The sequence below is a fragment of the Patella vulgata genome, chromosome 3, assembly GCF_932274485.2.
Source record: "Patella vulgata chromosome 3, xgPatVulg1.2, whole genome shotgun sequence".
Taxonomy (NCBI): domain Eukaryota; kingdom Metazoa; phylum Mollusca; class Gastropoda; family Patellidae; genus Patella; species Patella vulgata.
In genome coordinates this window covers 26,885,417-26,913,245 of record NC_065881.2, presented here as the reverse complement: position 1 = coordinate 26,913,245, position 27,829 = coordinate 26,885,417, and the positions used below count along the sequence as shown (strand labels likewise).

The 27,829-nt window shown below is 34.9% G+C and overlaps 1 protein-coding gene across 3 annotated transcripts in view; it reads right to left on the bottom strand.

The window, feature by feature from the left end:
• The window catches only part of LOC126816897 (transport and Golgi organization protein 6 homolog), a 146,182-nt gene extending 118,665 nt beyond the window's left edge, over window positions 1–27,517 (bottom strand). For all 3 annotated transcript variants that reach the window (XM_050543700.2, XM_050543702.2, XM_050543703.2), the window contains exons 1-6: window positions 26,997–27,517; window positions 17,894–17,975; window positions 15,751–16,589; window positions 12,881–13,001; window positions 10,590–10,717; window positions 1,229–1,385 (exon numbers count right to left, since the gene is read on the bottom strand). In XM_050543700.2, the coding sequence (XP_050399657.1) occupies window positions 1,229–1,385; window positions 10,590–10,717; window positions 12,881–13,001; window positions 15,751–16,589; window positions 17,894–17,966 (1,318 nt within the window). In that variant the 5' untranslated portion in view covers window positions 17,967–17,975; window positions 26,997–27,517. The remainder of the gene's footprint in view (window positions 1–1,228; window positions 1,386–10,589; window positions 10,718–12,880; window positions 13,002–15,750; window positions 16,590–17,893; window positions 17,976–26,996) is intronic.
• Window positions 27,518–27,829: the final 312 nt, after the last annotated feature.

The following is a 27,829-nucleotide window of genomic DNA, read 5'->3' as shown; positions in this document are numbered from 1 at the left end:
CCAAATCGATCATGTCTGATGACGTTAACGTCTTGGAAGCGCTCGTTTCGACGACGCCACACCCTCCTACGTCTGTCCAAAAAATCAACAGTGAACCTTGACTCATCTGAAAACATCACATTGCTCCAGCGTCGATTATCCCAGTGTTGACGATCCCTACACCAACGACGTCTTGCCTGAATGTGATGATCTCTCAAACAAGGCATCACGCGAGGACGTCGGGCGCGAAGGTGACCCCTATGCAGTCGATTCCGAATCGTCTGGCCACTCACTCTCACACCAGTGTCTGTTTGAAGACGAGCGCTGATCTGATTTGCTGTGATGACACGATTTCTCAAGGCCAAGGTACGGATAAATCGATCCTGGGCTTGAGTTGTCGCCCTTGGTCGACCTGAGCGTGGTCTGTCCTGTACAGATTGTGTATCACGGTATCTGGACCATAGCCTGCTTATGACAGACTGAGAAACATTCATCGTCCGCGCCACAACCGCCTGTGTTGTGCCGATCTGTAGCATGCCAAGGGCACGTAACCTTTCATTTTGGGTAAGCCGACGCATATCAAAATTTGTTTTCTGGTCACTAAAACAATTAAACTGATGTTTCCACCCTGGAATTCAATGCCACAATGACTGTAACATTCAAAGTCAGAGTCGTGCAAATCTTGGGTTGGACCCCCATGATGATCCCAAGCATCACCTGCATTCCATGCGGTAGCTATTGGTGCGTTTGGGCGTCACATGTAACTGGAAATGTTTCTTCTGTTAGGTTCTATAGTGACTTTTTTCGTAGTCATTTGCATATTTTAGTATTATGCCCCCAAAATCAAATATCCCCTACTTTTTTTGAATAGTATATTTCAGATATTATGATTTCATTTCTATCATATTACGAGTGTCCACAAGATTTTTCAAAGTGCTCATTATTATCACAATACATTGAAAATCAATAGGCTTCTTCGTCTCATGGCCTGAAACACTGTGTTAAAATTCTCTTCATCCTTCATAAATTAGTAAATTAAATAAAATACCCAGTTAGGTAACATCAGAATCCTGCACTAGAGAGGCCTGAGTGCAAGTATGTACAAACTATAAGTGCCTGTAATTTATGCTTCCTATAAAACATCCATTTGTAATTGTGTATCTGCTTAACATATTAAGCTACTAAAACTATCCAATGTTTTTGTATGAAAAACTGTGTTGTTAAAGCTGGTGAAAGTTTGCATAGTTACCATTTAAACAGTGAAGTAATGGTTGTATTATAGGTTTTATTATATACTGGTGGGTAATTTGTTGATTGTGTAAATACATCTCTTTTATTACATTATAACATACACGTAAATATATACTATTCTTCTCATCACCTGTGGTATGTAATAAACTTACAACCTGAAATACAAACACGATACAATAGCTTTACAAATTGCAGGTATCCATTTCTACATGTTATTATTAGAAACCACCAATTTTTATAACAAACCAGTCAATACCGCAATTATACCAGCGGCTGCCAGGCAGGATACGCCCACATTTTCCAGAGATGGATAGAAAACAAGCTAAAACGAAAGTGATTTTTCCTACAATCAAGGGCCATAATTCAGGAAATTACAATTCGATATGCGCAAATATCGAAAAGAACCAAGATCTTTGAGTTTTATACTTAAATTTCAAGTTTCAACAAAATCGGATAAAAATTGTGACATCTATAGGGTCCACAACCTTGATATACCATATTTTTACGCTATTTGAGAACGAGAGGCGGACATTTTGTCTGTCAGTTTTGGGCCGATTTTCACGAAATTCACACTCAGACGTCCTTAGGGTGTAACAGTGATATAATAATATGATTTTTTAAATCGGATAATAATTATGACCTCTATAGGGTCCACAAGCTAAAAACGTGATTTTTCGTACAATCAGGGGGCCATAATTCAGGAAGTTACAGTCCGATATGCGCGAATATCAAAAGGAACCGAGATCTTTGGGTTATAAACTTACATGTCAAGTTTCAACAAAATCGGATAAAAATTGTGACCTCTATAGGGTCCACAACCTTGATATACCATATTTTTACGCTATTTGATAACGAACCGCGGCCATTTTGTCTGTCAGTTTTGGGCCGATTTTCACAAAATTTGAACTCCTTATGGTGTCCTTATGGTGTAACGGTGATATATTAACATGTTTTTTTAAATCGGATAAAAATTATGACCTCTATAGGGTGCACAAGCCAAAAAACGCGTTTTTGCATACAATCAGGGGCCATAATTTATGAAGTTACGGTCCGATATGCGCGAATATCAAACGGAACCAAGATCTTTGTGTTATAAACTTACATTTCAAGTTTCAACAAAATCGGATAAAAATTGTGATCTCTATAGGGTCCACAACCTTGATATACCATATTTTTACGGTATTTGAGAACAACGGCGGCCATTTTGTCTGTCAGTTTTGGGCCGATTTTCACGAAATTCGAACTCAGCCTTTCTTAGGGTGTAACGGTGATATATTAACACGTTTTTTTAAATCGGATAAAAATTATGACCTCTATAGGGTCCACAAGCCAAAAAACGCGTTTTTGCGTACAATCAGGGGCCATAATTCATGAAGTTACGGTCCGATATGCGCGAATATCGAAAGGAACCGAGATCTTTGTGTTATAAACTTACATTTCAAGTTTCAACAAAATCGGTTAAAAGTTGTGACCTCTACAGTGTTCACAAGCCAAAAACGTGATTTTTCGTACAATCAGGGGCCATAATCCATGAAGTTACTGTCCGATAGATGCCAATATCGAAAGGAACCGAGATCTTAGGGTGATAAACCTATATTTCAAGTTTCATTGAAATTGGATAAAAATTGTGACCTGTAGACTGTTCACAAACAATTGTGGACGGACGGACGGACAGGGGCGACGACAATATACGTCCACATGAAAATGTGGGCGTATAAAAAATGCAAATCATTGAATTTCCACCAACATGACCATAATTTATAGCCTATACTAAAAGACAATTGCTATTTGGTGGTTTGCTACTATAATATTTAGCCATACCATTATATATTAAAGAGACTCAAGCAAAGCCTGGAAATACGCACAGACGTCCAAACTGACAGAGGTGACAGAATAATAAGTGCACATGAAAGTATAAAGATAGGTTCCTAGACAATGAAACATACACCCACAGCAGCTAAGTCGTCCAAGCAGTCAACAAGGGTTGTCGCATATTTTTGCTTTTGTCAATAATGGAAATATTTACAACCATGGGTTCCACGTCGGCCGTATATGCAGGTCGGGATCGAGGGCTTTGGAAAATGACCGCAACTATAGATGTGACCCATTGGTCATTTTGCACGCCGGAAAATAGCCTTTTTTTCAAAACTCAATTTTCTAACATGGCTACGATCGACCTCCACTATGTAACTATAAAATTGTACGGCGAGTGCAGAATGCGCATGAATAGAAGTCACATCATCTCATGATTTGTTTGATAGTGTTGTATACATAGTCGTCAACAGATTATACTGAGTGTTGTGTTGATAATTAATGATGAGTATCTGGTTTTAGAACCATAAAAGCGGTCCATTCTTAGTTAATCACATATTGTCCACATGTCATAAGAATTTTCTATAACAAAGCCATTTACTGCTATTACAGTCATGCCTTGATGTAAACAAGATTATTATGATCTTCGAAAAAAGGGCAATTGATATGAAGTACTGCTCTTCGAAATCCAACCAACTGTCATATTAAATAAAAACAGCATAGAAATTGCATAAATCCTCAACAACGTACGTGTTGGGAGAAAAATGCATTATAATTTTTATAGCGGTATTACGGCCTTGTGGGAATTGTAGAAATAAAATCTAAGAGATTAGGCAACACAAATAAAATAAGTTGTTTCTCGGGCACCGCCCGCACGCAAAATTGGTTGCGCGTGCGGCCTATTTATTAGTCTTGATGAAAAAAAAAAAATATGTAACGCCCGCCCGAACATCGATAAGCAAGTCATAAAAAAAATATGCCGCGTGTATCTACATGCCCCATACGTGAATATCCATTCAAATGTATTAAACTGATTCAGATGTAAACGCTCATTTACGGGTCTTTTTTATTGATATCGAAAGAACCTCCATTTTTGTATCACGTGATTTTAATTACCTCCCCTTGTGAACTAGAATTTGAATCGTGTTAAACACCGAAAGTCATTGACAACAATGCAATGTATTTCAATCATTCGATCTTAATCAGCTCATTATTGCCGGCTTCAGTCGGTCCATGTTTAAAAAAATCCTACTTATAAAACAATGAATCGTAGAACAGGTTAATTATTATAACTTGTGGCTACGAATACGATACGATGATAGTCACCATACCTTAGTCAGAATCTGGGTCATTAGCACATTTAACGGTAGTTTTGATAATCCGGAAAATAATAATTGGATTACACATTTGATGGTTTTACTGACGAGTTGTTAGTTAAATTTAAATAGTCATTCGATATAAACCCCAGATAGAACACCGAATATCCTGAGAAACACACCGAATAACCTGAGAAACAGTCATATCCCGATGACACGTGACATTGGTTGGAATTAGGTCAATGATTATAAACCAGCGATACTAGATTTAGATCGAAGTGTCGTTTACCGTGATGATGATGATACACATGCTGACAGAGGCTTACTCTTTAAAATATTGTCGTTATTATGGACGGCTATTAATAGTCGTACGGAATTTTATTTTAAACCAATTTCAATTATGGTTGTCACTATTACCATTAGTAAGCTACATTACGTGAATTAAATATGGAAAATTATTTTCCTTTCAGTCAGTGTTCAGTGTTTGAGTAGACTTGATTTTTGGGTTTATATAATAATATATAACTGAAAGCAAAACCGTAGACAAGTAATGACTTTCTTATTAAAAAAAAAAAAAAAATACAAGGCTGCCCTCCCGCCCCAACAATTTTCAACAATAGGCAAATTTTATTTTGCACCATCCTCTAGCCAGAAATGAGATAAAAAAAAAAAAATAAACCGCCCTCCCCCCCTACAGTTTCAGCTGTCAAGACATTTATTTTGTGTAGCCTTAGGTAACTTGCTTACCGAAAAATTAAGAAAATTATGTATATTCCAATGCTATTGTGTAACAATATTGATAATTCCACATGTTGCAAAAATGTTGTGTATACATGGTAACTCTTATACACGATATTCAAGGGGGCACTAGTGTCATTAGCTGTGAAGTTAGTTATCCGTAAGTTATTTAGTTATTCATTATTAGGATTTACGTCACAATTCTGCTGTCCGTAATGCCGTAAGAGATGGTCTAAAAACAATAAATGTGAGATATATGCCATATATAATGAGGGTTTCACACTACGTAGCTTGTGTGAAACACTATTGTTTTTGTTAGGATCATTATTAGGTTTTTGTCTGAAAGCCTATTGTGATTACTAAAATTAATATTATTATTTACCATGGACCCTTATTTCTCAGTCCCTGTAAGGGATACCAATCTGGGATCTAATTTTCTATCGTGAAACCATGTGGTGGTTACTCCATAAACTATTTTTGAAACTTCTGCGCAGACCGGAAGTGGCCGAATTTGGTATGGTGCCAAAAAGTTAAAAAACGGCCGTTGTTTCGTTAATTCTTTACCAATTTTCAAACAAATGACATTTTTGGAAACCCTGTGTCTTTTCTGAGAAGATAGCAGTTGAAAATTTCTAAATTTCGAAACTTCGTCGTTGACTTTTAACGTTCGTAAAATGAAAAAATGTTGTTTAAGATACAATTTTGTCATTTTTCAAAAATTTTAAATTTGACCTATATTTTTGGATACCCGATGGAGTGATGGCCATCCGATTCCAGCCATATAAGTTTCATTCAGATTTATCGCACCCTTATATTTTTTTTAATGAATCAATCGATGTTTCTGAAACTTCTGCAAAATAAAGCCATCTGGTCCAATCGATCGATAAAAAAATATTCCAACAACGATCTGTAAACCGGAAGTAGTCAAAATAATGTCCGATATTTTGAATTTTTTTTTTTTAAAATTTGGATACTTTTTACAAAAACATGATTTCTCCTTCCGATATCAACGGATTGAAAAAATTAAGGTATCGCTGAGTGGCCCGAGGAATGCACTGCCATGTGATACCCAATTCATACGGATACTAAGACCAGGTAGCAAAATATGGCATGCTGAAAATCAAGTATTTTCTGATAGGGAGCGTTTTTTGACACCGTTATCTCGAAAACTGCTCCAGCGATTTTTCTTAAACTTTCTCTATCGAGAGTCCCTTCGGCAGAGTTCTCCACAGACATCCAAGTAGACTTTGAAATAACTGGAATAAAAGAAAAAAGGGACCGAAAATCGAAAAGATAGGTTGCCAGGTAACTAAACATACGCTCACAGCAGCTAAATCGTCCGGGCAGTCAACAAGAGTTTGTCACATATTTTTACTTTTTTCAGTAATGAAACATTTATAATACACTAAAATATTATTAAGAGAAACAACTCATTAAGTAATTATCAGAAAATCATTAAAATTTGTTTGGTTTTTATAAAGTTCTGCCTCATGCTAACGTTTAGCATAAGAAACATTTAATATCATGGATTTAGCCGATTCATTGAAAATCAATAAACTTGTTCGTCTCAAGACCTTAACTCTGTGTATCAATCTGAAGTCAATCGGATGATAACATAAGCCTCTAGAGCATCATATGACATTTCAAAGCAATCAAGGTATCATTGATATCATTGAAAATCAATAGGCTTCTTCGTCACAGAGCATTCACAAAATATTTTGAAGTGATTAAGGGCCATAACTCTGGTAGTAATTATCGGAAATTGCGGAAAATCAATAGGCTTCTTCGTCTCATGACCTTAAAAACTTTGTATAAATTTAAAGTCAATCGGATATTAACTTTAGCCTCTAGAGTGTCCACAAGATTTTTTGAAGTGATTAAGGGCCATAACTCTGGCAGTAATTATCGGAAATCGCTGAAAATCAATAGGCTTCTTCGTCACATGACCTTAAGCACTGGGAATAAATTTAAAGTCAATTGGATATTAACTTTAGCCTCTAGAGCGTCCACAAGTAATTGTGGACACCGGACGGACTGATGGGGGCGACGACAATATACGACCACATTTTAATGTGGGCGTATAAAAAGGCAAAAATTCGTTCAATTTTGGAAAATCCTTTATTATTGTTTTATTTTTACAGATTTTTAAAAAACGGTTTTCATATTTAGATAGCTGATCTAATGTCAATTCTAATAATGTGTATTCAGTTATTGAAATTTCATTTTCGATATTTTTACATTTTTGCATTTATGGCACATTTGAACATGGGATTCCTCATGGTGAGTTCATCTGATCAGATAATATAATATTAGGTGGAAAAGGTGATTTTGAGATTATGGTTATACATATGATTTTATTAGCTTTCCATGTAGATCTCTTCATTCTTCTCACAAAACTTTTTACAGATTCAAAATCGGATGAAATTTTTTTTTTTTATTGAGGCTCAAAGTTGCAATTTTTGACTTTTCGCGGAAGAAAGGTTTTTCAACACTTTGAAAAAGTCATTTTTGGTGTTTTTTGTGATGCCATATTTCATTTCATATCAAAACTATCAAAACTGTAGGTGTAAATTCATGAAATACAACTTTAAGGCTAATAATGTTTTAATTTTCACATTTGTGTGACAATTACTCTGGTTTCCCCAGCAACTCCAAATTACCTAGGTTTTCTCAAAAATTCCATTTTGTCAACGTGATTTTGGTCAATTTTTTCATCAAAAATGCTCTTGTCCATGTTATTGTAGTGAAATATTATGGACTTTGGGTGATTGCCATAGCAACTACATAATTTTAAAAAATAAGACAACAGTTTTCACTATCATTGTTCTCAGCATTGGTTTGCTTGGTAGCTTACATCATTGTTACGAGAAGAATTCTGCTTTGACATATTATTTTCTACTCAGAAGATTGACCAATAAAAAAATATTCTCTAAAGAGTAGGCTACAGTAAAAGTAGTTACTGATACTCACTGATACTATAGTGATAGGCTATGATTATGATGTAGTCATGTTTTAAAGGCCTAAGGCCTGGAAGCTACATTTTGACTCAAAGTCAAACAATTGTTTTGTTTTTATTTCCCTTTTGAATATTTTTATTATTCCTTCAAATCGTTATGTAGCCTATTGAGCAACTTCATTTTTATTTTGTAGGCTATATTTTCATCAATGTAAATATCAAATCAAGGCCTAAAAAGTAGGCCTTACGTTTGTCGGTCCTTGCAACAAATATCTCGAGACTACGAGAGTTAAATAATATATATTTCCCTAAAAATAAAATACAAAGAATTAAAATTATAATAATTAGTATGACAACTGTTATATAATGCTAAATTATTTTAAAAAAAAAAAAAAACATTTTGCGTAAATTGGTTATCCGTATCAATAGTAATAAGTATTTTAAGTATATTGACATGACTGACCTAATTTTAATCTACAGACATGTCGGTTCTATCATCAAAATCAAACTCAAACGATAGTTGTAAATCGCCAACGGCAAATCCAGAAATTGAGCCATTTTTCAAATTTTATTTTAGCTAGCATTAATTCAACTTAATGGGTAGAATTCCTTTTTATAAGTGAACAGAAATCGTATCTTCCCTCACACTGATAGAGCTGCAGTAATGTAATGCTCTCACAATTTATGATAATTTATGATAAAAAAGAAAAGTTATAAAAATAACAAAATAAAAAAAAACAGTTCCTAAAAACAGTAAAAAGAGAACGACAATATAAAAACTTTAACTACATAAAACAGTCAGATGTGTAAAATCAGTAAAAAGCCTGTTTGAATAAATGAGTTTTCAAGTGCGATTTGAATGTAATGATAGAAGGTGATTTCCGAATAAAATACGGTAATTTGTTTCAAAGTAACGATGCATAAAATGAAAAGGCCCTCTCGCCATAGGATGCTAGTCTGGCTCGAGGCTGTATTTACAGTAAATCATCACTAGAAGAGAGAGAGAGAAATGGGGTTTAACATCCACTCGACACAAACTAGGTCATTTCGGGACTAACATATGGTTTAATTTTATTTCAATAATTTGCTTGCACTTAGGGGTCTTTAGCAGTGGGAGGAAACCGGAGGACCCGGAGAAAACCAATGAGGTTGGACAGGGGACCCTACTCCTTGTCACGTACAACCGGAGATTTGAAACCACGCCAGTTGACTCAATGACACTCCTTATGATACAGCACGCACGTGCTAACCATTCGGCCATCCAACCTCCCATCACTAGAAGAACTTGTGTTTCTCACTGGAGTGCAGATTTTTATCAATTCGGATAAGTATGGAGGTGCTAAACCATTAAGACATTTGTATGTGATTACCAATATTTTAAAATCAATTCTGAATGATACAGGAAGCCAGTGAAGGGTATAAAGAATTCCTCATAACCCACACCAGTAACCAGACGTGCTGCAGAATTTTGCAGTTTTTGTAGTTTTGAAAGTAGCTTAACCGGTAGACCAGTTAACAGGGAGTTTAAGCAATCAAGACGTGAAATACATGTAACAAGAGATTGAATTAAAGTTGTAGTAGCATCAATAGATAAATATTTATGTATTCTACTGATACAGATTATAATGACCATTCTTACAAATATTATTAACATGATTTTCCATTGAAAAATGTGAGACAAAGATGGCTCCTATGTTTCTTGCAGTTTGTGATGGGGAATATAACAGTTTTACACCCATGGTCTGCAATGCGTCAATAACAAAAAGAACTAAAATCTTTGGGATATAAACCTATATTTTAAGTTTCATCAAAATCTGATAAAAATTGTGACCTCCTAGAGGGTCCATAACCTTGATTTATCTGCATAAAGGGGAGCTTCCATTTTGTCAAACAGTCTGGGTCTGATTTTCACGGAATTCAAACTCAATCGTAATTATGGAGCAACAGTTATAGTTGAACGGTTTTTAAAATCAAATAAAAATTGTGACCTCTAGATGGGTCACAAGCTAAAAACGTGATTTTTCATACAATCAGGTCCACAATCCAGGAAGTTACAGTCTGATATGTGCAAATACACTCCCAATTTACTTAATCATTTCAATTAATTCTCTTATCCAAATCTGTCCCATCCATCACAATATTATGACATTGTCCCATCTGTCGCAAATCAAAACTCACTGCTGAAAAGTGAAAGTACATTTTAAACTTATTGCTCTGATCCTTTTCCCAGATATTTGTTAATTTATAGGAAACATTAATTTTGATTTATTTTGAGTAAATCCTTTGTAGATCGGTCAATTTATGAAAAAATGGGGCCAACACCCCAAAAAGTTGTAAGAAAAGTTTTTTTGATGGTTTCTGGTTAAGTAGGGTGTACTGAATGACATCCTAAAAGTTTATCAACAAGCGGTTGCCATGCAAGATACACCCACATTTTGCAAGAGATGGGCAGATAACTAGCTGAAAAAAAAAGCGATTTTTTGTGTAATCAGGATCCATAATCCAGGAAGTAAATGGAGGCAAAAGTTTAACTTTACCTGCGGACTTATAATTTTAAAATATCCATCACGAGATGTTGACTTCATTGGACAGTGGGCAATAATCTTAGCAACTGCATCAAATTTCCTCCATTCAGATAAAGCTGATTGTGGCAACTGTAAATTAGCTGAGAAAACAAAACTCATTTTTACTTTTAGTAGCAATTTCAATTTCACATCATCAATCCATATCAAATAACAATGTTAATTTCAAAATCATCAATTGATTTATAGAATATAAAATATCCTTCACAACAATTAACATTTTATAAATTTGCAGCAAAAAATTGTTAGCTATGTGAATACATTTTAGAAATGGCATTTAGTAATTGGAACAATGTCAAATAACACACTATTTATGGATAACAATTACTATTGGTTTATTTCACTGCGACGTTTCAACAAGATTTCACAAGTCGTTATCAAGCTATAACACAAAGAAAACCCAAAAAAAACCCCCCGAATTTTGTGTTATATGCTTGATAACGACTTGTGAAATCTTGTTGAAACGTCACAGTGAAATAAACCATAGTAATTGTTATCCATAAATAGTGTGTTATTTGATTAGCTATGTGAATTTTACAAATAAATAGTATGTGGTATCAGATGTTCTAATGATAGGTTGCCAGGCAGCGAAACATACGCCCACAGCAGCTAAATCGTACGGGGAGTCAACAAGTGTTGTCGCATATTTTTACTTTTTTCGGTAATGAAACATTTATAATACACCAAAATCTGATTAAGAGTAACAACTCATGAAGTAATTATCAGAAAACCATTAGAATTTGTTATAAACTCTAGAAGACAAAGGAATTCTTCTTTGGGAGAAAAATAAGTCATGTTGATGTTGAGTAAAATAGCTAGGCCTTATCCAAAAGAGGACGTTGCACTTTAACATTTTCAAATGGCCCATTTTAAGGTGTATGGAAATTACTTTCAAATCTAGAAATCGAAACTACAAGTATTTGGTGGATTAGTTTTAAAGTTAATAAAAACCTTTAAAAATTGACAATAATTTACAGTCTAGACCAATTTGTAAACCATCACAATTATTGCCATCTTTCACTTCAGTCCGGGCCGTCCCACGCTGCGTTTATCCATGTTTTAAAAATATGAATCATGTTTTATAAATTCGCGAAACACACACACAACTAACATATGATTGTATGTGATGATTCTCAGTAGTTTTGTTACCGAATATACTATAAAACTACGAAATTAAAGAGATTTGGTTATTTTTACTCTGTGATGTTTAGTGACATTACAGACAAACCCCAAGATGCAGTGCCCGACCTACTTTGTATGCAAATGAAGCAGTCGCCACTCTGTGTATTTTTACTCTGTGCCGTGTACTGTACGAGTGTATGCGAGAATGGCTCCGCGTAGCAAATAATATCCATGAAGCAAATAATATCCGCGAAGTATGCAAATTAGGCACGGCCTATGACGAAATAACCACATGACATTTTAATCTCGATTAGTCCAGACATATTAGCTTATTCCATTTTATATTAATAATAATCGAGAAAACTGGAGACATGTTTTCGGCTATTTCCGTCATTTTACCGTGAATTATGCAAATTAGACACGGCAAATGACGGAAATAAGCACATGACATTTTGATCTTGATTAGTCCAGACATAATAGCTTATTCCATTTTATATTAATAATAATAAGGAAAACATGACACATGTTCTCGACTATTTTCGTTGTTTTACCGACTCATACTACGATAAACAGTATCGCCATCAGATTCACAACAAACAGCGAGAATGCCGAGACAGTCGTCAATGTAAAAATAAAACGAGAGGGATTTTATCAATCAAAAAGGTCAGGAATGAAATATAATAAATTTCTTCCAATAAATTTTAAAAAATGGAATTATAAAGAGTAAAATCAGAATTCAGAATTAGACTCAGAAAATCAGAATGATTCCGACAAAATCGGAATAGTTGGCATGTATATGTATGCACTTCTTCATAAGCCCGATCGCAGAAAACTATAACTTAAAGCCCATATCATTCATTCATTATGTGGGACCCGGTCACCGGTTTATCACACAACATACATGTATTACAGCATTAAACTTTCTGTGGGACCAAGTAACTGGGTCCCATTCTAATATTCGAGTAGTCTAGAATAAAAATGGGCACAAAAAGCAAGTGACCAGTTGCTAAGAATGTAAACATTTTGACTAAATGTGTAACTCTGAGAGTGTAGTTTAGCCAGTTTACTGGATTAATTAATGTAGATTTATTAACAAGATTTGCTATTTCAAATAATATACAAACCTTCATTTAACACAACACCATGTATAATATGAAATACACCATTAGGTTTTAGCAATATATCACTAAATAGACTTCCACAAACATTACGTAACCATGCTGGAGCAGGTGGTAGAAATCCTGGCTGTAATAGAATCGATGTTACATAATCTCATGACAGAAGATAGGTTGCCAGACAACGAAACATACACCCACAGCAGCTAAATCGTCCGAGCGGTCGACAAGGGTTGTCTCATATTTATTCCTTTGTAGGTAATTGGGAGCCTTTACAAGAAAGTTCCATACAGATCAGATTATAAATTTTGTCATTTGAGGGTTTAAAAGGTTCTACAAACTGAAACAAGGATCTCAACTCTGGAAGTAATCTACAGAAATTGTTGAAATTTGACAGGCTTTTTCTTTTTACTATTTTAAATAATGCATATAAATTTCATACAGATCACATGATCACTTTTGTCCTTCAAAGGTTCACAATTCGCCATAACTCTAGAAATTATTGACAGAAATTGCTGAAATTCAATAGACCTCTGTTTCACAAATTTAAATGATGCATATAAATTTCATACATATTGGATGATAACTTTCATCAATCGAGCATTAACAAGGTTTAACAAAGTGAAACAAAGGCCATAACTCTAGAAGTTATTATTGTAAATTATGAAATTCAATAGGCTTCGTGGTTTCACTAATCTAAATAATGCATATAATTTCACAAAGATCCGACGACAACTTTCGGTGTTGGAGCGTTCACAAGGTTCAGTAAAGTGAAAAGAGCCATAATTCTAGACGTAATAAACGGAAATTGCTTAAATGCAATAGGATTGTTCTTTTTACTAATTATCGAAAATCAGTGAAAATCAACAGGATTCTTCGTCTCATGAGATTAAACACTGTGTATAAATTTAAAGTCAATCGGATATGAACTTTGGCCTCTAGAGCGTCCACAAGATTCTTTTAAGTGATCAAGGGCCATAACTCTGGTAGTAATTATCGGAAATCGCTGAAAATCAATAGGCTTTTTCGTCTCATGACCTTAAACACTGTGTATAAATTTAAAGTCAATTGGATATTAACTTTGGCATCTAGAGCGTCCACAAGATTTTTGAAGTGATCAAGGGCCATAACTCTGGCAGTAATTATATTGCTAAAAATCAATAGGCTTCTTCGTCTCATGACCTTAAACACTGTGTATTAATTAATGTCAATCGGTTATTAACTTTGGCCTCTAGAGCGTCCACAAGATTTTTTGAAGTGATCAAGGGCCATAACTCTGGTAGTAATTATTGGAAATCGCTGAAAATCAATAGGCTTCTTCGTCTCATGACCTTAATCACTGTGTATAAATTTAAGATCAATCGGATATTAACTATGGCCTCTAGAGCATCCACAAGATTTTTTGAAGTGATAAAGGGCCATAACTCTGGCAGTAATTATCGGAAATCGCTGAAAATCAATAGGCTTCTTCGTCTCATGATATGATCTTAAACACTGTGTATAAATTTAAAGTCAATCGGATATTAACTTTAGCCTCTAGAGCGTCCACAAGCAATTGTGGACGCCGGACCGACGGGGGCGACGACAATATACGACCACACTTAAATGTGGGCGTATAAAAAATTGTGACCTATTGAGAGTCTACAAGCTAAAAATGCGTTTTTTCGACCAATCAGGAACCACAATCCAGCAAGTTACGTTCAGATATGTGTGATTATCAAAAGGAACCAAGATCTTTATGATAAAAACATATATTTAAAGTTTCATCCCATTCTGATAAAAACTGTCGACTCTAGTCTAGAGGGTCCACAATCTCGATATACAATATTTTTACACTATTCAAATTTGTGACCTCTAGAGTGTCCACAAGCTAAAAACGTGATTTTTCGTACAATCGGGGGCCATAATCCATGAAGTTTCGATCCGATACATGCCAATATCGAAAGGAACCGAGATCGTTGAGAGATAGATCTATATTTCAAGTTTCGTTGAAATCAGATAAAAATTGTGACCTGTAGAGTGTCCACAAACAAATTGTGGACGGACGGATGGACGGGGGTGACGACAACATACGTCCACATGAAAATGTTGGCGTATAAAAATCAAAATTCTGAAATTGTGTATATATATATCAGTTTGCCCAGATATTGGCTATTAGAAACTGTAACATTTTAATATCGGATTGTAACTTTTTGTCTAATGACTAATTACATATAATTCACATCGATCTGATGTCAAGGTATTCATGTACTGAAAACTATGCTCCGAGTTTGATGTAATGAAACTAACGGTATACACCAAGTTTCTCCACTCTCACTCAATTGGAAACAAAGTTATCATGTGCATTATGGAACTTAGTCAAGGTACTAATGTAAGATATACCCCAAGTTTCATCATTCTCACTCAATTAGAATTAAAGTTGTTGAGCTTTAAAGTCTTGACACCAACCAAATGGCTTATCACTATGATTAATCTGAGCCGAAAACGCTTGTTATCGAACTGAGTCAAGGTATTGATGTCATGAAACTTTACACCAAGTTTCATCACTCTGACTTAATCTGAAGCAAAATCTGAGGTCCCATGTATACATTGGCGTCCATGTAAAAGATCCCTTGGCAGTTGAAATTCTATAAGACGAGTAAGCCATAAGGCTGCTGCCCGGGCAAAATTTCCCTTGTTGCACACTGCATGGCGTATGCCCGTCTTCATTAGCCCAGTCGGATCAGAACAGTAGGATGTTTTAAACCCCATTTCATTTCATTTTAATAGTCCCCTGCTTTCTTCGAAAGGCGGGGGATATTAATATAATATAGGAAAAGGAAAGAAAAAAATAAATAAATAAATCCTAACAAAAACCCTATTAATTCAACATGTTTTACCTTTTTTGTTCTGGGTCCACCTTGTAGTAACAACAATTCTTTCACAAACATCGATGGACGGATATCATTTGTTATCCTTTTTAATGCTGCATCACAAAATTCATTAGATTTTAAAGTGAATAATTTGTCAATATCAGGTGAATGGCTTTTTGATTCATCTAATTTTTCATCATCTGGTACCTTGTTTGGATTGTTTGCTGATAATTCTCCTACATTTGGTTCCTTTTTTAAGGAATTATTTGATATTTGTTGTCCAAACCGTAATTGCAAAATAATGACCAGCAAATCATTTAGATGTCTTGATAGAATGAGAACACCAATAGAAGGAATGTCAAGACAAGATATCAAAACATTAGCACATAACAAAAGTTTACAATGTGATTCTTGAAAATTTGTTTTTGTTTCTGGATTGCTGTTTGTTTCAGACACAAAAGTGGCTAAAATGCCAAGAAATTCAGTTCTCACTGTCAGTGGAAGACCCACTCCTTCTTGTAAGTTTGGACAGATTGTAAGACACACTATAAACTGTAATGCTGTTAAAATATTTTTCTGTTGTTCAAAACTTAATGTATCTGGGGATAATGGTGGTGCTTGATTTGGTGTAAGATTTTTACTTGTTTTTTTACTGCAAAATTCTTGTTCAGCTCGTTTAAAGGATATCTGTAAGAGATCTAGGAGTTTTAGACATTTTGCTGAAAATTCCCAACTCAAACTGGTATCTTTGATATGCGATGAAAATGTACTACTTTCCCAAGAATAGAGCAGAGGTGGATTCTCTTCTATATAATCATGCAAATTTTTAATATTATTCCTTAGTACAGCCTCCAAGTTGACTTTATCTGTTAAATGATAAAAAAGGAAAAAGTTAATCAAATAAACATTAAAAGATAATAGGAATGAAAGATACATGTTCTGGTAATTAAGGATCTGGGCTATTTTCACAAAATAGTACAAATAACGGAAAAAACATTGTATACCCATGCTGTCTTTACGGTATATGGAATTGCAGAATTGTAGCCTGTAGACGATAAATAGAACGTTTGGGAGTGGCTTGGTCCCTGGGGGTTTGATATAGAACAATATAAATAAGTACCATTATTATTGAAATAATTGATGCTGAATTTTAACAAAAATCTGTAAATTACTGCAACTTGTAGACTATTTACAGATAAAAAATAACAAAAAAGTGGGTGTGATACCACACCCCTGGAGGACGGGACATGCACCAAAATAAATTGTTGCTATCCTTACAGTTACAGTATAAGGAATAAATATACTAAGTTCCAAGATGATCCATTTAGTATTCCTGCCTGTAGACAAAAAAGCACAAAAATTGGGCGTGGCTCTGCACCTGGGGGTTGGACATGGATCAAAGTAAATAGGTACAACCCTATGCTGGATCATTCTGAATTAGATCCAAATTGCAAACTGTATATCATTTACAGACAAATTATCATAAAAACGTGGGTGTGGCACCGCCGAAAGGGGGGGGGGGATCATGCCCCAACATCAATAGTTGTCATCCTTGGGGTATAAGGAATATGTATACAAAGTTCCAAGATAATCCATTCAGAATTTGGCCTTCGGGCGCTAAACGCAAAAATTGGGCGTGGCCCTGCCCTGGGGGTCGGGCATGCACCAAAATCAATAGTTGCCGCCCTTAGGCTATAAGAAATACATACGCCAAGTTCCAAGCTAATAGCACTGAAAAATTTTCAAATTAATCAAGTACCATAACAACAACAATTAAGAAATTGTCTTAGGAACAAAAACACTAAAATTTTGAGTTAATCAAATGATAACTTTACCCTCTGGAGCAGCCACAAGATTGAACAAATTGTTCAAGGGCAATAACTTTGACAGTAAATTTGGGAAATTGTTGAAAATGAACAGGCTTCTTCGTCTTATGAAGATAAACACTGTGTATAAATTTAATTGATATATAGTACATGCAAGTATTTTTGTTTCGGAACTGAAGAAGCCTGTTTATTTTCAATTTAGTCTTATTGAACATGTAGAGCACCCGACAGACAGATATACGGGGGTGACAATAATATACAACCACATTTGAATGTCGGAGTATTAAAAATTGTTTCAATAAAACAGATTAATGGTGTATAATGAAAATTTTCTATACAATTACTTGAATTTCCAGGTGTAATCAGTAAGTGCAGAGCTTTCAAAATACAGTATGGTTTAAGACTATTAACAGCCATATCTTTTACCTGGAAGTAAAGTGAAAAACAACTTTTTGATACAATTAAAAGTTAAAGTGTTAGGGTTGGGCGATACACCGTTTTTTTGGTATCATATTGGACTTACTAAAAAATACTGAAAACCGGTATATCGTGATAACCAAAATTATCGCAATATGATAATTATTGTCCCAATATTGATAATACAAATTACAATGCTATATAATTACCTATGACATTCTATTGATATAATTAAATTCATCAGTAAAAATAGCATTATTAAGTACCAGCTGGTCTAGAGCAATTCTCCATTATGGCAGCAACAATAATTCAAAATTTGACTTCTTAAGACACACATATAATAAATTATCATGATAATATCGGTTATCGCGATATTTGATAAATTATTATCACAATATTTTTTTCCATTATCGCCAACCCTACAAAGTGTACTGAACAAAGACAACAACAATCAACACCAAGTGTTAAAAGAGTAATGCAATATCATAGATTTAAGCATAAAGACTTAAAAACATAGTGCTAGATTAACTAACACAAGTGACCAGAACTTAGGCAGTATTATTCCACACAAATGAAACTACCTGTACATCAAACCTAATTTGAAGTCGGTCAGTGATAAATAACAGGGAGACCGTGATGCAGAGAGTCATATCTACGAAGGCCGTAACATTACGACATAATAACCGACCGGAGTTGATTTTTGACGAATGTCGATCACTGCAAGAACCATATTTTACGAGATGTGTAAACACGAGTCAAACACTATTCAAATAAACTTCCAGGTTGCTGTTTTGGGTCTTCAACCATCCAGTATCCTTCACTTCAGAATAGGGTCACTCTGCCACAACCAAAAAGATCGCATTGATTTACGACACCAATAGACAAGACAGGGAAAAAAGAATATTTTTTTTATTGAAAAGAGCATATCATTGATCATATTCATTGTGTGTACAAATTGTAATGAAGATTCAACAAAAGGAAGTGGGTCAAATGAAGCCATCTTTCGTTGCCATTTCCCCGCCGGTAGTGTTTCTCTTTATCAAACACTTACATGTAAGTCAGTGCCGGATTAACCATTAGGCAAATAAGGCACATGCCTTAGGACCAGTCAAAAATCCAGGCCACAAAATTCAAATAAAAAAAATTGTAATCTAGCTGACATTTACAATTCGCGCAAAAATCGTCATCCTAGCCTGACCAAAATCTAAATGCGTTTCGTTGGAACCAAATTGCGAAATACAATGTATCGTAAGTAATACGGAAACTACACATACTATACACACCAAATTACCAAATAATTATTGACTAGAGGCTAAACATCAAAGAATATGTTTTCAGAAACCAATGTTCCTCGATTCAAAACTCGACATTACTTCCTGTCAGTGGCCGTGCCAGGGGGGGGGGGGAATTTGCCCCCCATTAATCTGGTTTGCCCTCTGTTTGCCCCCTCCCCCCCCAATAATTTTAGAAGATAAAAAAAAAGTATTTGTGATACATTTCGGTAATCAATACCTTCTACGGTGAATAAATCCCACATCCCCACTCAGTCATAAACTTGCTACTTTGGCGCTCACAAGGGGAATTCGTTGAGGTTCGCAAATCCGTTCGTTTGACATTTTGTTCTCTAGTCAGATAAACTAGTGATCAAGCGACAGACGGTATCTGGTCAGATCTATTTATCTCGACGATCGGTGCCTGACAGAATACTGTAAGACAGCATTTCCGGCAGTCTATTTTTCAAAATTTTCTGAGGGAGGACTCCCTACTTTGACGCTCTTGAGTGGGCTTCGTCGTGATTCTCAAGTCCGTTCGTTTGACACTTTATCTCATCGATCAGTGACTGAAATACTGCCAGGCTGCACTTCTGGCAACCTGTTTTTCAAAATTTTCTGGGAGAGGCCCCCTACCCCTAGTTAAAGCTCGTGCCTTTGCCCCCTTAACCTTGGACTTTGTCCCTCCAATCACTGACGGCTGGCGCCGCCACTGCTTCCTGTTATAATGAAAATGTTAAATTAGGTTTATGCAATTATTATTTGATTTTCATAATTGTTTTACCATGCGATGCCTAATGATTAGGCATCGCATGGTAAAACAATTATGAAAATCAAATAATAATTGACACTTTTTTTGCACCAATGGTCTGTTTCCCAGCAACTAAACAAGTTAGAAACCATTTTGTGATATTTATATGACCGTATCATTTTTATACACCCACATGGAAATGTGGACGTATATTGCCATTGCCCCCGTCCGTCCATCGTCCACAATTTCTTGTGAACGCTCTAACTCCAAATGCTATTATCTGATTGTTTTAAAATTGATATACATTGTATGTGGTTTACATTAGTGAGATGAAGAAGCCTATTTAATTTCAATAATTTCTGTTTATTACGTTTAGAGTTATGGCCCTTGTTTCACTTTGTTGAACCTTGTGAATGCTATTACGCCAAAAGTTATCATCCGATCTTTGTGAAGTTTATATGCATTATTTAATAAATTAGTGAAACGAAGAATCCTATTGAATTTCAGCAATTTCCGTTCATTACGTCTAGAGTTATGACCCTTGTTTCACTTTATTGAACCTTGTGAACGCTGTAACGGCAAAAGTTATCAACCGATCTTTCAGAAATTTATATGCATTATTCAAATTAGTGATACGAAGAAGCCTATTGAATTTCAGCAATTTCCGTTTATTACGTCTAGAGTTATGGCCCTTGTTTCACTTTATTGAACCTTGTGAACGCTCTAACGCCAAAAGTTATCATCCGATCTTTCTGAAATTTATTTGCATTATTTAAATTAGTGAAACGAAGAAGCCTATTCAATTCCAGCAATTTCCGTTCATTACATCTAGAGTTATGGCCCTTGTTTCACTTTGTTGAATCTTGTGAATGCTCTAACGCCAAAAGCTTTCATCCGATCTTTCTGAAATTTATATGCATTATTCAAATTAGTGAAATGAAGAAGCCTATTGAATTTCAACAATTTACAATAATTACTTCTAGAGTTATGGCCCTTGTTTCACTTTGTTCAACCTTGTTAATGCTCGATTAATGAAAGTTATCATTCGATATGTATGAAATTTATATGCATCATTGAAATTTGTGAAACAGAGGTCTATTGAATTTCAGCAATTTCCGTCAATTATTTCTAGCGTTATGACCCTTGTTTAAACTTTTACTTAAATGTTTGAATGACAAAAGTGATCGACCGATCTGTATGAAATTTATATGCATTATTTAAATTAAAACGAAAAAGCCTGTCGAATTACAACAATTTCTGTAAACTACTTCCAAAGTTGAGGCCCTTGTTTCAGTTTGTAAAACCTTGTGAACCCTCAAAAGACAAAAATTATAATCTGATCTGTATGGAACTGTCTTGTAAAGGCCCCCAATTACGTCCTACAAAGGTATAAATATGTGACAACCCTTGTCGACCGCTCAGACGATTTAGCTGCTGTGGGCGTATGTTTCGTTGCCTGGCAACCTATCTTTATTAATATGATGATTTACACCAAAGGTTATTTCATATGAAATATGAAAGCTTAATAATCTTAACAAAAACAATAAGCTTTCATATATAAAATAAACCAAATAAAAACAATAGTGTTTCACACAAGCTGTGAAACCCTAATTAATGTTTCCTGTAAATTAACAAATATCTGGGGCAAGGATGAGAGCAATAAGTTTAAAATGTACTTTCACTTTTCAGCAGTGAGTTTTGATTTGCGACAGATGGGATGGGACAATATCATATTGTGATCGAAGGGACAGATTTGGACAAGAGAATTAATTGAAATGATTAAATAAAATTGAGAGTGTTAATGATGAGCAATGAAATTTGAATTGAGATGTTTAACTGTTTCTAATTGAGATGTTTAACTGTTATCTCTGTTGGAGCCTTTTGTATTATTTAGAAATTGTTTAAATTGTGAATTTGTTTTATTTTATGAAAACAAACTTTAAGTTTAAAACAAATATATTTGCTGTTTAGTCAATTTCATATAAAAACTGAAAATAATTATTTCACATAAAAAATATATCTATTAATCTATGTTACTTTTTTTTATATAGAAACAAAATAAATTTACAACAACAATGGATAATCTTGAAGTAATTTTTCATTTGCTCAGAACAAATTTCAATATCTAAATTTGGTACATTTGGATAAGGAAGATTCAGATACGATACCAAATCTAGAATCTTATTAACCCATTAGCACTTTGTACATCTAAATATTGACTATTCCATTTCCTGGAAGAAAGTTAGGAAAGTGATATTAAATACCGATACATCCCAGCACTAGGGCTAGGCAATAATTTCATTAAATCAGTATATTGCAATATATGTTTATTTTATTGACAATATTTTTTTTTACCATTGAAAATACTGCAATAATCCAATATATCTGGATTCTTGCCATTCCTCCAATAATATTCTCTCAAAGATTATTGTATTTTATTGAAACAAAGTATAAATCAGATTGGTAATACATAATTCCATATTAAATGGCGCTGTATTAAAGTTACAATTTCATATTTTCAAAGAAAGATAAACATAATTATGTCTATGTCTTTTGCTCAATAGGTTTTCAACTCACTATTATACGATCAATCATAGGTTATCTTTCTCACGTACTTAAACATCTTCACACCGGAAATAATAACACAATTACCTCCCTTGTTTTCCTATTCCCCACCATGGAATAGCTATCTTCAAACGTTTGAATTTGAAGTTGAAAATGATATTTTTGCCAAGTTCTCAACTGGCAATTTAGTGAATTATAGGATTAATAGGATTATTCTTTAACAAGGTAGGACTGTTTATAGATACCATCTATTTTAGGGCTTTATTTTAATACATTTTAAAAATATAACTTAAAAATATGAAATTGTAACTTTAAAGTAAGTTTTGTGTTTAACTAGAGCTTGACAATAACTTTTATAAATCAATATTGGAATATGTAAATTTTATTGACAATAATTTTTTTGATACGACAATAATCCAATATATTGCTTTTCTCTATCTCTCTTTCCCTAATAATATTCTTTAAAGGAATATTATATTTTATTGAAACATATGTAAACTTGACCTTACAATGATTTAAATTTACATGTACATGTTTCTCATAGAAATCTGTTGGAAGGGTTTGCCACCTCTTTTCGATGCCTTTTGTCTTCAAGCCGTATAATATAAATATTGCAATAATGGAAGTATATTGTGGATTTTTATATTGATATCGCAACAGACCCTGGACAGACATCCTAAGACCGCCTCAAATCGCCCAAAATATACATGTATGAGAAGCTTAATTTCCACATTATACCATATCTAATTTCTAATTCATGCAGGCACAACAGCTGTGCATGTGACAGAGCGGTTTAATATATTATATTTATAGCACGGCTTTCATGAGTTAACAGGTGTAACCAGAGGCCATAGGCCGAGATGTTTTAAACACCTGTTAACGAATGAAGCGTGCTATAAAAGACTTGTGACATTGACACCTGCTCAACGCGCATTGTTACTGCACAGAAAACCCACACCCACTTCTCTATATGATTTCTACTAAAACTTGTGTAAACCAGCAAAATTGTGCAATAACATTGAACGTGTCTAGTTGTTGCACGGTTAAGCTCCACCCAATCTACATGTACTAGAGGGAAAACAATCTGCTTATTCAACGAAAAGAACAAAGGAAGATTTCCCATCCATGTTACAAATTATAATACGCAAGTCATGTGTTCAATCCCTGGTTTGTACCGGACTGTGTGTTTGGTCAGGATACTCTTGATTTTCTCCTACCACAAAAATCATCTGTGCACAGTGCTGGATTAACCACGGGCACGGTGGGGCCTAGGCCCCAGGGCTCCCCATATCAGGGGACCCCCCATTCAAAAAAATATCTCAGTTGCGCAAAATATCGATGTGAGCATGGTTGGACCAAGGACTTCATCTGCTTGTGCTTGTAATGGAACCCTCCATTGGTAGGGTGGCCCATGTACTCACAGAAATACAGTCCACCGCTGATAGTTCGAGACTACCACTGAAGCGTGCACATTCGCCGTGCCGAGACCAACTTTCTGACAGTATGATACTATAAATAGCCATGGCACGTGCAATTCTCTACAAATCTATCAACTATTACAGTCGTAAAAAATTTATTGTTGACGATTTTGAATAGCAGTAAAATTAAGCTTCTTGGTTATTACAGCAGATTTAGAAATTACGTTCGTTTCATTTTTTAAATCGCTTTATCATTAACTGTACCGTTAAGAGCGGCATCTTTTGGTTTAGTACAAATAATATCTCTGAAACACTCAGGTTAGGCAAGAACATGATACTAGCAGTAGTTTCATTTTACTTTTACAAGCTTCTTAAAACGATTGTTGAGCTACCTAACGTGCTTATTTCTAAATTCAATTTCTTGTTCTAGCTTTCTGTTATGTTTCGTAAAAAAGTAGTCTTGATTATCCCGACCTGTCAATCAGACGTAGAATGGTCGATAGACTGGTTAAGCGAGACTAATTTCAAAACAAGGGCACGTAACCTATCTTTTACTCAAAAGTGTCTGGATGTTATGGACGACTCTTGGAACCAGTTTTCAGTCTATTATTTATACGTGATTAATGGCCATAGCTTATTAAGTACAACATGATCGTTTATTTAGTGACTATAATTGTGTGGAACTGATTTGAGGCTTGGCATATATATAAGTATTGTGGCGTAATTGTCGAGATATATGGAGATATTTATTTATGGTGGGTCACCTTACCATTGGATTTTCAGTCCTGGACATTGGGGCCCCTTCAATCCATGGTGAGCCCGTGTTGCGGCTTACATTTGAGAATTTTGTGTAATCCGCCAATGCCGGGTGGTACTTTCAACTGGTACATGTATGTGGGTTTTTTTTAAATTTTATTTAGTGGGAAATGTGTATCATTATCAAGAAAACACATTAAAATCCTCTTTAGCAGCTCAATATTTTGGTTACAACTTGTTGTGCTACTAGGAGGTGGAATCAAGGTAACTTTGAATCCATTTATATTCGAGTTATTAATCGAGGAACATTGGTTTCTGAAAATATATTCTTTGATGTTTAGCCTCTAGACAATAATTATTTGGTAATTTGGTGTGTATAATATGTGTAGTTTCTGTATTACTTAAGATATTTCGCAATTTGGTTCCGACGAAACGCATTTAAATTTGGGTCAGGCTAAGATGAAGATTTTTGCACGAATTGTAAATGTCAGCTAGATTACAACTTTTTTTATTTTAATTTTGTGGCCTGGATTTTTGACTGGTCCTAAGGCATGTGCCTTATTTGCCTTATGGTTAATCTGGCACTGACTTACATGTAAGTTTTTGATTAAGAGAAACACTACCGACGGGAAATTGGCGGCGAAAGATGGCTTCATTTGACCCACTTCCTTTTGTTGAGTCTTCATTACAATTTGTACACACAATGAATATGATATGCTCTTTCCAATAAAAAAATATCACTAATTTAAATAATGCATATAATTTCTGAAAAGGTTCAATAAAGTGAAACAAGGGTCATAACTCTAGACGTAATAAACGGAAATTGCTGAAATTCAATAGGCTTCTTCGTTTCACTCATTTAAATAATGCATATAAATTTCAGAAAGATCGGATGATAACTTTTGGAGTTAGAGCGTTCACAAGGTTCAATAAAGTGAAACAAGGGTTATAATTCTAGATGTAATAAACGGAAATTGCTGAAATTCAATAGGCTTCTTCGTGTCACTAATTTAAATCATGTATATAAATTTCAGAAAGATCGGATGATCATTTTTGGCGTTAGAGCGTTCACAAGGTTCAATAAAGTGAAACAAGGGCCATAACTCTAGATGTAATAAACGGAAATTGCTGAAATTCAATAGGCTTCTTCGTTTCACTAACTTAAATATTGCATATAAATTTCACAAAGGTCTGATGTTAACTTTTGGCATTAGAGCGTTCACAAGGTTCAACAAAGTGAAACAAGGGCCATAACTCTAGACGTAATAAACGGAAATTATTGAAATTAAATAGGGTTCTTCATCTCACTAATGTAAACAACATATATCAATTTTAAAATAATTGGATGATAACTTTTGGCATTATCACATACACGAGTTATCTCCATGAACCTCCGATTTGAGCACAAACCAGAGCGGCTTCTTAAATTCAACTAAATTTTTATTTTGTGTTTCCAGTCAACATTTTTGGAGTAATTTGGTGTTATTTTGGAGTTATTGGGTAATTCGACGCACCCTTCGTTATCATAATCATGATGCATATATTTTTAATGAATTCTGGTAGTCTTTCAAATAAATACACTTAACAACAGTGCCTTCATCCGGCCTATGGAGAGATCAAAATAGTTATTCATTATATTATAATGTATTATACATTTAAAATAAATTAGTTGTGTAGGAGGAATCAGGGATTTCCGAAGTGAATTCCGGTGATTGTAAATGTGAATTCCAGTGATTAGTCTACCCGCGGTGAAACCTGTCATTACTGTATCGCAATTCTAGTTTAACATGTAATTACACACACAATATATAATAAATAAACTTAATCAAATCCCAGTTTCTAGTATTTTTTTTATGGTCCGAATTAGCCATGGTGATGGTCCGAATCAAGTTGGTTTCGGCGTCCTACTCACGGATGCCTTCCGTCTTGCTCTACATAACATTGGTTCTCATCTGTCTCGCTGGAATTATTAGCCATTTATGTATTTATCTCTTTCTTGGCTGGCAGTTGTGGGTAAATAATTATTATCTGTTTTATAACAGAATACGGCGATCATGTTTGATCCGACTCCCTTCTCTATTTGAGTATTTCCATCACTTTTACACCGAAAAACCAGCGGTTCGGGTTAGCCGTCCGTACTGTGTCCACACGGAACTTCCTACTTTCTATTAGGGTTAGGATTTGGGTTAGGGTGGGGTATTTAAAATTAAAACCTATAACACAAAAATGGGAGTCACATCAAACATGAAAATATAAACAAAATACTTACCCAACGTAGTTACCGTACCCGTAATTCCAGTCAAAAAAGTTAGTTAATGAAAGGAGATCGTTAGATCGGAGACGGTCCTGCACATTTCTTTACCTTGATATAAGCGGCCCGTGCATTCGGAGTTCTTTGGTTGACCGAGTGTTTGGTTTGATTTTTCCCACGAAATTCAATCGGTTCAGACGATCAGTAATGATAAAATTTTTAATGCCAGGGTCTAAAATGTCACCGAAAAGAAAGAGGTACATTTTTGACGGCTGCAAACACGTTTTCCTGCTATTTCAGCCCGTGAACAAAGCAACTTCAAAGTGGTCTATTATAGCCTAATTAAGATGGCTGACTCGAATTCCAATCAAAAGATCATTCGTTTACAGTCCACGAAGACGGAACATCAACTTGGTCCAATATAGCCCACCTGGCTGACCCGAATTCCAAACAACCAATCAATCGTCGCGGGGTATGGGGGCCTCACCCTCACGGAGAAAATTTTGAAAATTTAACCACCGCATATGCGTTTTCTGCTATTCTAGCCAGTGTAAGCAACTCCAAAAGTATCCAATGGTTTTGTAACTCAAATCCCATTCTGAATTCCAACCATCCAATCAGACTGTTGCAACTGCATTCACAAATAATAATCGATGCCCGAAAAATGTCGCACAAAGTAGAGTGGCTCCAGACAAAATGTTTTAATCCATAGTTAACTCAGTACAAATTTGTGGTATTCAATTTAAAGCTAAGTAAAATGAGTGTTTTATTAAGGCTCGATGACAGTTAGGGAAGCAAAACTAGAAATGCCCTAAAAATTTCAGGTTTACAGACAGCGGCGCCGGTTTTCT